Consider the following 12771-nt stretch of genomic DNA (forward strand, 5'->3'; position numbering starts at 1 on the left):
ACTTGGAGAAGGCTGAGCAGTGACCTCATCGCAGTATACAACTTGCACAAGGGGAGCAGTGGAGGAGAAGATGCTGATCTCTTCCTTGTGGTGACCAGCTGTCATGGTTTAACCCCAGCTGGCAACTGAGCCCCACACAGCTGCTCGTTTGCTCTCCCCACAAGAGGATAGAAGAGAGAATCGGAAGGGTAAAAGTGAGAACACTCACGGGTTCAGATAAAGACAATTCAATCAGTAAAGCCAAAGCCGTGCACGTAAGCAAAGCAAAGCCAGGAATTTATTCCCCGCATCTCATGGGCAGGCAGGTGTCCAGCCATCTCCAGGAAAACAGGGCTCCACCATGCATAATGGTGACCTGGGAAGACAAACGCCACCTCTCCAAATGTCCCTCATTCCCTCTTGTTCCCCCAGCTTTACACGCTGAGCAGGACATAATATGGTGGAGAATATCGCTGTGGTCAGTTGGGCTCAGCTGTTCTGTCTGTGTCCCCTCCCAACTCCTTGTGCACCCCCAGCCCACTCGCTGGTGAGGGGGGGTGAGGGGCAGAAGAGGCCTTGGCTCTGTGTGAGCACTGCTCAGCAACAGCTAAAACATCCCTGTGTTATTGAATCTGTGTCCAGCACAAACCCAAACCACAGCCCTGTGCCAGCTGCGATGAAGAAAATTGACTCTATCCCAGCCCAAAGCAGCACAGCAGCAACAGGACACAAGGAAATGGAATGAAGCTGCATCAGCGAAAGTTCAGATTGGACATTAGGAAAAGATTCTTCACTGAGAGGGTGGTCAGTCACTGGAACAGGCTCCCCAGGGAAGTGGTCACAGCGCCAACCCTCTCAGCCTTCAAGGAGCATGTGGATGATGCTCTTAGTCATATGGTTCATTTTTAGGTTGTCCTGCGAAGAGCAGGGAGTTGGCCTCAATGATCCTTATGGATCCCTTCCAACTTGACGTATTCTATGATTTGCCATGGTTCAGGAAGCACTACTTCTCTGAAAGGGTAGTCAGGCACTGGAATGCATTGCCCAGGGAGGTGGTGGAGTCACCGACCCTGGGGGTGTTCAAGGAAAGACTGGACATTGTATTGAGGGACATGGTTTAGTGGGAGCTAGTAGTAATAGGTGAATGGTTGGACTGGATGATCTTTTAGGTCTTTTCCAACCTTGATAATTCTGTGATTCTGTGATTCTGAGTGCACCTCAGCCTTGCATGGAGAAAAGACCCAGGGACAGAAGTCCTGTGAAACACAGGAAGAAATCCTCAACACCAGAACTCAAAGGAAACCAGCTGTGCTCCATTCATCTTGACACCTCTCCTACCCCTCTGCCTCCCTACACCACACAGAGGTTACATGCAACATGGGCAAAACTGCTTTTGTGCAACCCTAGTTCCAGTTCCTGTCATTATTCTAAGCAACAACTTTCCACCTATTCAGCCTCGAACTAGTGAGGCAATGTCATCTTTCTGTAAGGAAAACCTGTTCTCCTCAACATCCTAGATGGTTTTTCTTGGCTTGTCCTTTCTTCTCCCCCTGCGCACACAGCACATGCTGCTCTCCTTCCCCCTGTCCATGACCCATTCATCTGCTCTTCCCAACCACATCACAGTTCCTCTCTCTTTTCTCCCAAGTTTATTCACACATGAACTAAAACACTCCATCATAAAACCAACCTGCAAATTGTAGAAGAAACTGCCAGCTGATGATGACTAATTCAAAGGGGAATGTGGAATATCAAAATTTCAAAATATACTGGGAGGAAATCCCCTATTATTGAGCGGAGCATCTGAAGAGCCTGTACAACCTCACGTACGTACCACTGCTACATTTGTCTGATACACCATTCACCTGATTGGTTGTCAGCTTCTGGGCATCCTGGCTGAAATCAGTCTGTGGGCACTCACACACAGGCTAGCTCTGGTCTTCCAAGTTTGATTATATTGATGCTGGTTAAAACTATTTGCAGAATCATGGTCCCTAAAGTTTTGGGGAGCTAACAGCTTTTCCCTGCGGTCAAACACTTGGTAATTTACTGCTGCTTAAATCTCAGTGACATCTTACTGCAAAACCACAAGACTTCCATGTACACTCAAGTGAAAGTGCTCTGTAAACACTCTGGCCTTACTACACTACTAAGGTTCTTCCTTCTGCCACGTGGACTGAAACCAGTAGCTTCACAGGAATGTTAACCAGATAAACCTCCTGCAGACTTAGGGTACTCCTAAAGGATGAGAAGAAACTGTGCTCCCAGAGGATAATTCTGCAGGGTCTGCACAACCTGGGAACAGCCTGCCCCAGCCTTTGTCAGAGGGGCACCTGTCTGAGCTCACAGCAATGTCCCAAAGGCTCTGGCAATGCTTTCTCAAGTATCTGCTGCATCTGAGAATTAGCACTCCTGAGGCCTCCCTTGTTTATATCTTCACCTCTTGGTTATTTTTTGTATTCTGATACAATGAAAGCCTTTGCATTTTAAGGACATAGATCTGTGCATGCAAGGAAACCTTCTGCAGCTGAAACAGGCAATTGATTCCCTTGCCCGGTATCTTCTCCATGTGTCTTCCTGTGAAAACAGAGCCTCCATCCTCTTTGTCCTGAGCCTTCTCCTCCCCAGGGAGGAGAGACTTAACTCCTTCAGTCTTTCCTCACAGGTCAGGTTCAGAAAGTGGTTTGACCATCTTTGCAGCTCTGCTTTGGATCCTCTACAGTCTGTCTGCATCTAAGGTCAAGGTCAATAGACATTTTTTAATGTTCAGTACCACTATCCAAGTTGTATGATCTACGTAATATCCTTGCACTGCAATGACAGCCATTTCAGTTTTGTGGAGCTGGGAAGGTATCTTGAGGATAGAAGGCACAGCTGCTGTTAGAAGGAGCTGGTTCAAAAGATCAGATCTGGAGAAGGGAGCATTGTGGCTCTCAGTATATTCCCCACCTGCAAGCTCCGGGTGTTAGATGTGCATTAACAGCAGTAACTCCAACAAGGCATTGACTTGATCTTCAACAAAAGATTCTTTAAAACAATTTTTCCCTAACCAGCTTTTGGGTTTTTAATGCTATTTTCAATATTCAGTATTATTTTCAATAATTAAAATTCTACTTTGTTTTTCATTTCAAGAAAGGTTACTGGCCTAGGTAAGAGAATTTGAAAGAAACAAAATACAAAGGTAGTGGCAAAACCTGCTACTTGAGTCCCAGTAGTGCATCATTAAGCTAACACAAAGAACATTTTGAGAATACCATTATGAGGCTGCATAAAGAAAAATGCTTCTGATTAGCATGTACTCGATACGCTTGGAAAATCAGTCCCCCTTCAGAGGGTTCCAGCAACAAGTGAAACATCTGTTGCTTCCTCCAAGTTATGACAATTATTCCACAATTATTCTTTTGTGTACTTGGAATTTCCGAGGGTTTATTTTTATCTAGAAAGCCAGGATTTGTGGTGCAATTGAAAGGCACAATGTGCCCACGTGCGTGGGAAAGAAGAATAGGAAATAATGGTGGTCTCTAACGGCGGCGTTATGTCACCTCAAGGCCACAATTGTTGCCAGTCTGTTATTTGCATTCACTATACTAATTGCACTCTGTACACAATGGGAATTAATCCCATTTCAATGGCTTCAATGGCTCCTGTTTATTCCAAGGTTGATGCCAGTGATCACTACTGTGTGTAGCTACATAAACCGCGTTCTGCAGCCAAAGCTCCAGTTTCAGTTTCCACCCCCTTACCGCAGGGCGACGCTTGCGTGGCTCTCCCAGTACCGCTGCTCATGGCAGAAACACCGCCGAGACAGATCATGCTCAAAGAAAACCACGACTGGGTTGATGTAGCAAACAGCATGGCAGGAAAGAAATGCAGCTGCACTCCGGAGAGGAAGGAAGCGCTTGAGCCAGCGTCACGAGCGATGAAAATAAGTTGTAGCACAAACTAGCAAGAGCTGCCAACAGTCAGACTGCTCGACACCAGAGAAGTCAAAAGACCAACGAGAGGCCTTGTTCCATGGCAACATTCACAGCCTATAAGACCAGGGACAGGGGTACTGCACTATGTTCAGCGCTGGGTACCTGCTATCAAGAGCTATTACTTTAGGAGGTGACAAGCAAAGGAGAGGTAAGAAATGCAGGTTAAACCCCGTGCTTTGCTCTTCCTGACACATCTGCCCAGGCAGTAACAGCCCAAGTGCCTGTTAGGGAGACAGGGCTTTGGAGTCAGCCTATGGTCAGCTATGGAGTCAGCTATGGAGTCAGCCTCCCTGGAAACAGGAGCAGCATTTCACCATGAGCGGGTTGAGTTTAGAGCTGATTTTACCCAGCCTTCCAGTTACTCATTTCATTTACAAGGAGATCTCTTCAGGTGCACCTATGGTGTTGACCTGGTGCTGGCCGTGGTTATTTTTGGTGCTGCTGCCATGCCGGCACCATGCTGTCTCCAGGCTGCTGACCTGTGCCGAGGTGGGCAGATCACCAGCTGGAGCACCACAGCTCACGGGGATGCTCTCGCAGCGCTGGTGCAGGGTTATGGACTTTGCAGTTGGAAATCCTTTTTTTCTTAAGAACAAACCAATAAAATAAAGAACAAAGTATCTTCTTTCCCAGTGGCAGCTGAGCTAATTACACAGCTGCAAACGCTAAAGGCTTCACTGTGGTACAAGACAGCAAAGTAGGATTAATCTGCCCTAATTTAGGTGGCTAAAAGTTTCACATCCGGTTCTAAATTATCCACACTATTTTCTTCTTACACTCGAGAGAGAAATATCCCACAGGATCACTAAAATTAGCGTCAGAGATCAACTGAACAAAACTCTCCTTAAGATCTGAATGTGTGGCTTCAGTCAGGGAAAAGTAACTGCAATGGGAGCCCCGGGTCAGCTCAGCATCAGACACCAGAAGCTTGGGTCAGGGAGTCCTACACAGTCTGTGGCCACGGCATCAGGTATACAGAGCCAGGTGTGCAGAGCCGTTGGAGAGTGAACTTCCACCACAGTCAGACCCTTGTTGCTGGATTGGTTTAGTTGTCTTCCATCCCAGTCAGCATCACTGTACCAATGGTTTAATGAAATACCAAAGAGGTCAGGTTTCAGCATTCACTTTATGTTCTCTCATAACAGCGCTCTGAGAGAGTCAGTTACAACACACTGAGGTTACCTACTGACCTTCCAACGTTTAATCTAAGATAACTCTGTGCAGACACTTCACACTTTCATAATGAAGTCATTCCCCAAGGATACGTACCACAGGTAACAATGGAAAGCTCTCAAAGGACAAGCTCACACTGGCAACCCAAATGTTAACACAGTCAGCATCAGCCAAACGGTTTCCTTGCCCGTATCGCCACACTGCAAACTTCCCCAGGGAAACAGAGATGGGACTTAAATTCTGTCCTGAGCTAATATACAACAATTAAAACCCACGGCCTTACATACCTGCTTAGATAAAACTCCAGTGCATCTTTGGTATGGCAGCACTAAAGACCTTCTGACAGCTTGTTGCCAGAAAGCCCCATCTGCCTTACACCCGATGTGACGTAGCTGAAGTGCAGAGCAGCTGGACAAGTGTCCAGGCTGCTGTGGTGGTAGCAGTGTGCTCCACCACTGGCCCCAAGAGGAGCTTTCTGCAGGGGACGACAAAGCAGGTCCAATTACTGATACAGCCAGAAGATGGCTAAAAAGTTTTCTTTCACATGGAACATCTCCTATACCAACATCCATGAAGCAGCAGTCAACAGCATCTTCAAGACTCCTGTAGTGTTGCCTATTAAACTCCATGGGATACAGTATCTGTGGGGATAGAAAGACCAAAGAGAAGACATGGTGGCAGTAGCTGACCAGCTTTGAGACTAGTTGCAGGATATGGGGATCTTCTACATCTAGAACCCATATTTCCACCCGATTTAGCATTGCCAAAAGGACTTGTAAGCCACAGTATCTACAGCCGCTGATCAACAACAGTTTTCAGCCTGCATGATGACCATCTTGCACCCACAGCAAGACCAAGATACAGCCACTTTGGAGATTTCTGTAGTTTTTTGTTGTTACTGAACTTTCCCTTGCTACGCATTACAAACTGTGTCAGTCCTTATCAAGAGAACTAGAAGCATGCTGTGGGCAAGACCTTGGAGTCCCTAATGCGAGGGCTTCACAAGACAGGCCTTCTTAAGGCTTCCTCTTTATCTAGAAGCCATGCACCACATGCCAGATTCAAGGTTAGCAGTGACTGACTGCTTTACCCAGTAAGGAGGAAATCTCTTCCCACCAAGCCCCAGGCAATGCTGAGTTCACAGTTTATATTTAATGATGTAGATATCAAACTACAACAGTGGAATTGTTGCCAGAAGTGGGTGAGGGTGCAGTAGGTTCAGATATCAGAGGAATCCCTTCCTTTCCCAAGTCATCCTTATCACAAACTGCCCATGGCAGGCTTGGGCATTTCTCCCTTCCAGAATTGTTTGGCTGTGGCCACCAGTGGGGTCTATCTGCTCTGTTAGCAAAGCAATAGGCAAAATGAGCAGAGAAGAGCAGAGCTGACAGGTATCACCACAAACACCTCTACCAGCCAATTCATGAACATCAGCAGTACAGATACCTCCCAGATGTCCTGCAGCAATCTTTGGAGTCCCAGGCTAGACACTCCCAAAATTCCCCCCTTGCTGAACACAGCATATGGTTTGTCAGTCACTATTTATGGCTTCCCCATCTCCTGTACCAATACAGGTATCTGCTTTGTGCAGACACACAATAAAAAAAAAGATTGCTCTACAGACTAAGAATCATGCATTCCTCCTCCCCCAAAGTTCTTACACTGCAGCAAATTCACTACCAAGAAACTGGTAACATGAGGCTAGCTGAGGAGGCTTTATCAGTATAGATAAAGTCCAGTAAAGACAGCAGCAGCCACCCACTATCACCGTCTGTAGACACCAGAGAAATCAGTCTCTACCATATGCTGCTGGATGCCACCAATAGATCTCTGAAGCGTGAGGCAATACTGTTATAAAGCATTACCTGGAATGAAATGCACTCAGGATCCAGAGAAGCTTTTGGAAGTTCCCAAACTGGTATCCACCAAAGGGTTTTACAGGCCCGATCCGGAGAAGATAACATGAAGGACTAATGAAACTATTAAAATACCTTTTGACTGCACTTGGCTTTAACTTACTCTGTTCTGCTCTGGCACACACCAGGCTGAGGTAACATCATAACTCTGCAAGAAAAGGGCTGTAATATTATTTTTTTCTTCCTTCAATACATGCAATCCACACACTGGATGGCTTACTGGAGCCTACCAGAGACCATACACTTACAAACAGGTTTGTAATTATACATTAAGCATAAGGCCCAGAGATAAAAGCTCCTAAAACTCCCACCTGTGGTTTCCTTGCATCCCTACAGATTCCTAAGGTGGGACTCGGGAGAGCACACATGGAAATTTAGCTCCATGCTACAAGATGTAGGAGTACAACTCTTTCTTTAGGAGGCACCAAGATTCCCCAATTATAACCATTGGTGTAAGACAGAGGACATTCAGCATACACCAAATTTGTGCCTGAACACCAACAACTGCTTAGATTCCATGTCAGATTTTCTATTGGATGGGACAGTTTTAAGACCCTCAGGACTGACAAAAAGGGGACATGATCTGAAGCAAGCCAGTAAACAGCATCAGGGTGAGATCCCATCATCTTCAGCTCCACAACTATTTTGGGAGGTACTTGGTCCTTTCAGGAACTTCCACTACATATAACATGTTCTGGCAATGTCTGAGAACTCCGGCACACAAGATGTCACCTAAAGATGGATGTTAATAAGAATGGCTCTCAGATGAGCAGTGGCTTTCAGGACTGTCAAAAAGACATTTCAAATTGCAAGCAGCTTACATCTGGAGTAAGTTTACAAAGTGAGCAAATGAACACAAGTGTGGAGCCTAACCCACTGCTCAGTCACCGGTGGCCATGGGGACACCACCAGCAGAACACGTTCAAAGTCCAAGGACTGATCTTTGGAGAAACCAAAAATTAAGCTAATGAAAACAGGTTTGAGAGCTGGTAGCAGTTTTCTGTTAGAAAATGTTTCACTAGTCAGTAAACAAACAGATAAAATGCATAAGTCTTCATATATTAATTCTGTCCAGATATTCCATAACATGTTACTGAAACATTTAACTTCAATTTCAAAGTCCTTTAGTTTGCCTGTCCATTTTGACATGGAAGTACATCTTGTCACGCAATGGAACAGTCAAAATGGTGAGTGAAACTAATCCCTTAAAACCTGGTGAAATAGGACTGAATTCTGTTTCAGTATTTTTCAAGCAGACACAGTTAGTTGGAACTGCATGGACACCACTACTAAATAAAATTAAACTATTTTGCATTAACTAAGTGTCTGAAAGTTTGTGTTCTTGTGATAAAGTGCAGTTCTGACAACCATCATTTGCATCCCACGTGCTGGATTTCTCTCCCAAATACACTTCAATTTAAATAGAATTTAGGGATTTAAATCAAAGCAGGCAGCCTCAGAAATGTGCTGGATGTAACTGAAAGATACAGCTCACCGCATTGTTTTTTTTTTCTTTTTTACCATCAACCATAGAAAGCTTTATTCCAAGCCTGATCACACTTTCAGTTACAAAACATGTGGCAAAAAATAACAGTTAACATGCAAGATCTGCCATATTTCTACTTGCCTCTATTCTCATACTGGATTTTCCATATTGAGAGATGGAGAATAAACCCATCCCCTTTTTAACATAACGAATATACCTAATGGTAGCAAATAAAGGTTTTTATTATTTTTCATTTCATTTCACAAATCTTTTACTCTCCCCAAGCCACCATTTGTTAGTGCAACAACCCAGCACAGTGCTAGTAGCTGAGGTATTCATGGTTCAACTAATTACACCTTCAATCGAAACCGCAATGTTTTCCCTTCCTCTTTTTTTATTCCCTGCATATTCACCATTTTACATTTCTAAAAATAATTCCATTCTAGAGTAAAGAATGGTTTTGTAATAGTGACAGGCTGTAAAAAGCAGTAGCCTTATCTTTTATCACCCATAGAACTCCTGCGGTACTTTTTTTTCTTAAAATATATTTTGTGCAAAATTAAGTTCTGTGTAGGTCTGTACCATAATTTGGAAAAAACTGTGTATAAAATGTACTTAATTTTTAAAAACAATCCCAACATCAAACAACAGAGAAAGAAGAAACAGATCATATGCAGCTGAAGTTTTCACATGAGAAACTAAATATAGTATGTTCTTAAAGCTCCAGTAATACATTCTTTCAAAAACCAGAATGCACTTTGGTCATTATTAAACATTAGTACAGAGGCAAATAAAATACAAAATGCTTGTTTGTGTTGCTTCATATATAAAAATATTTTTATACCACATAAGTTTAAGATACATTACTTCAAATCTCTCCAGATTCTGAAGTTTAGCAAATAGTGCAATGTCCAGACTCTCGTTACCTAATTACTTGTCACTTTTCAATATGAAGCCACTATTTTAGAAACATAAAATGTAGGAATACTTGCACCTGGTGATATTAATCCTCCCAGTATCGTTTGTAGGTGGAAATGTTTTGCCAAGTAACAGTTCAACAGGGGTGGACATCTATTTCCATCACACTGGAGAACAAAGAGCCAATGTGACTGGTCCACGTGGGAGGTGGGGATGGACAGCAGAGGGAGAGGTGGGAAAGCCCAGCCGGGAAGCGCTAGGGAATAACCTCTGCTGGAGAGGAACAGGAGGAAAGGAGCTTCTCTGAAGCCACAAACCTGCACAGTAGCAGGCTTCAGGAGCCCTGCTGCTCACCGGACAAACTTGTTTTCGGTGTTTAACTGCTCTTAAACTTCAATGTGGTACGAATGGCATATACTATAGTGTACAAGAGGAGAGCATCTCTCTGGATTATGCTCAGTCATTCATATCACTCCTTTCACCAGTAAATCTTTCGCTTGTTTAAATATTCAGTTTCAACATATAATATATACTGCTCCATAGTTCACCATAATATATTCCAATTGATATACATTTATATGTATATATAAAGTTTCTCATTAAAAGTAACAATAAAAAGTGCACATATTGAGCATGCACAGTCAGAGCTGCGCAGAACAGCCCAGTATTTCAAATAAATACACTATTTAGTTTTATCAAAATATCATACAGCATGGTAACCATTTACAATTATTGCTCTAATAAAAGTGTTATCAAAGAGCACTTGTTGACTTGTTATGTAATACCTTATGAATAGCCCAGGATATTTAAACTGCAGCCTACATGAGTTTAGATCCTGGAATTACTCAAAATATTAAAAATTCCCACTTGTCTCTAATACTAATATAAAATATTTCTGCTACCTGTCATACCGTATTGTCAGTACTTTTTTTTCACTATGTCTAGCTTTTCTATTGCAACCAAACATCTACTGATGTTACGTTGTCCTCATAAATGATTGGTGCAAATGAAATATTCTAAGCGATTTTACCATGCTATGGAAAGTCAAATGGCTTCCATATAGCACTACTGTAACTTAAAATGCTCAGCATTGGCTTCAGCTTTAACAGATACAGTGATTTAGTGTAATAAGTTTCCAGGATTTCAAGTTCTCAGACAGTTTTTGACCCTTCTCAAATATGACCCTTTCCAAAACAAAACAAAGAAGTTTGAAAATAAAATACAAATGTCAATAAAACGAACATAAAACAGTGAGAAGATGAAATAAATACAAAGATTGCACAAAACAGTCAGATGTAAACACTTCGGTTTTCCAAACAACATCCTTGAAGAGGTTGTAGCATCTGAAATACAGATTCAGTGGCTGCTTTGAGGCAGTTTTGTCAATCAATGAGCTTTTCTATAACACTGTTATCTCATCTTCTTTCTATATCGTCAAGATTTGATCTTCCACAGCTGGAAAAGTTAGAACAGTAAATCAGCATTATTTTGTGCTCACCAAACCAGCAATGCCACCACATCTTTTTTCTTATTATTGCATTTGGTGCATGTTCTAGGATTCATACAAAGTTTACATTCCTTTACTTCCAACAGGAAGAAAACAGATAGATGTAAGCAAACTCAGTGGCTGATTAACGGCTTCGTGCTACAAGCTTGTGGAAACTAAGGTGCTTCATAACCTCAGTCTTGAAACAGCTTCCATAGTTTCAGTAGAACCTAAAAACACACTCCTTTAGACATGATAAAATAGCACTGTGCAAGAATGGTCACAGTAATACTGTATCTACTGTAATGATTTACTACAGTGCAAGACAAGGATTGCTTGCACCTTTCTGTGTCCATTAAAGAGACATAAAGTCTCTTTATGTCTTTATGCAAGGAATTCAAGAGAATAATCAGATCTGGGACATGAAGAAAAGTTAAATAAGATTTTGCACTCATGTCTCTGTATTTATGTCCATGAATTCTTAGTAATTATGTGTCCTAAATGAAGTTAGAGCGCCATAAAATGCAAAAAATATTAAGGGGGCTGCTTTGACAAATACATCACCATTCTTCTGATACAGCTTACATTTCATAACCATTTTCAAACATTACATCTTCCAGTGAATGCAGTTAAGAATTCATTAGGCTACAACATATTATCCATCTATTGTAACATTCTGTAATGCCATTGTGAAAAAAAGGATGATAATCAAGCAGTTACCTTTAAATTAAATCCAAGCAAGTCACTGATGACACCAGAAACTGCTGACAGGATGACAACTTGGGTGATATTATAAAGCAGTGGATTCATTGTAAGCCCATATAACCTAAAGGGACTGTCCAGTTCCTAGTAATGCAAAATAATAGCATCATTAAAAAGCAGAAATTACACAAAGGGGGTTTTGTTAATGTGTGTGTTGACTGATATTAGGCACTTTAGGAGGTCTTCAGGTAAAACATTCTCCTATTCATCTGCATATAAAAACATGTTAACTGCCTGTTGACTGATTGTATCTAAATAACCCCTCAAAAAATCAGAGGCTACCTATCTAGAGCATCCACCAAGTTGCTCATAGAGTCAGGAAAATAGAGAGCTAGTTTTCCTGGCACCAAGATGACATCATTTTAGAATTCCTTATCATTTTCCAGAAATCACCTTCAGTGCTGAGTTAACAGACAGCAGAACCGTTATGAAACACCAAGAAGAAGAGTTTCCACAGTGACAGAAGGCTATGAAAAATTAAGAAAAAATGTTCTTTCTAATGCAATTCCCCTCCTTTTCCATTAATTTTCACAACAATTACTGATGAACATAGCCAGAAAAGGAAGATAAAGGTATTTAAAAAAAAAATCACTGCCAATATTTTACTTTTTTTTTTTTTTTTTTTTTGCATTGGAAAGCTCAAAACCTAGCCAAAATTATTCTGCAGCAAAACCTGAACAAAGAGGCTATTTCACCCATTTTCAATTCTTAGTGTGTGAATAAAGTCACCCAAACTTTTCAGGCCAAGAATTATGTCAAGTAAAGGAAGAAGAAAAAAAAACTTTAAAATAAGAGTGGATTATATAAGGTATAACAACTCTCACTGCTTTGGTCATTTATATTTTCTAGCTTTAAACCCATCTTCATCCCTCTCCTGCATTACATCCTGGGCCTTGAAGAAGGCCTTACAAAGCCCTTTTTAACAAAGAAGAATTTCAGAGCTCCGACTCTTCTTTCAAAAGAAGTGCAATAAGAATGAGCAACCTTTTCGTTTAGATGTAATGTGGTATAAAAGTCTGCTGCAAATACAAAAGATCTAAAAGACATGATTCTGAGAAGAACTGCAATGAAACT

At 42.0% G+C, this 12771-nt stretch overlaps 1 protein-coding gene across 6 annotated transcripts in view; it reads right to left on the bottom strand.

Annotated features, from left to right (window-relative positions):
• Positions 1-8556: 8556 nt before the first annotated feature.
• Positions 8557-12771, bottom strand: part of PHTF2 (putative homeodomain transcription factor 2) — a gene marked incomplete at its 5' end in the record, with an annotated part of 52697 nt that continues 48482 nt past the window's right edge. For all 6 annotated transcript variants that reach the window (XM_084266047.1, XM_084266045.1, XM_084266046.1 and 3 more), the window contains 2 exons: positions 8557-10904; positions 11656-11781. In XM_084266047.1, the coding sequence (XP_084122173.1) occupies positions 10884-10904; positions 11656-11781 (147 nt within the window). In that variant the 3' untranslated portion in view covers positions 8557-10883. The remainder of the gene's footprint in view (positions 10905-11655; positions 11782-12771) is intronic.

Source organism: Gallinula chloropus, assembly GCF_964237585.1.
Source record: "Gallinula chloropus genome assembly, chromosome: 1".
In the NCBI taxonomy this organism is placed as follows: domain Eukaryota; kingdom Metazoa; phylum Chordata; class Aves; order Gruiformes; family Rallidae; genus Gallinula; species Gallinula chloropus.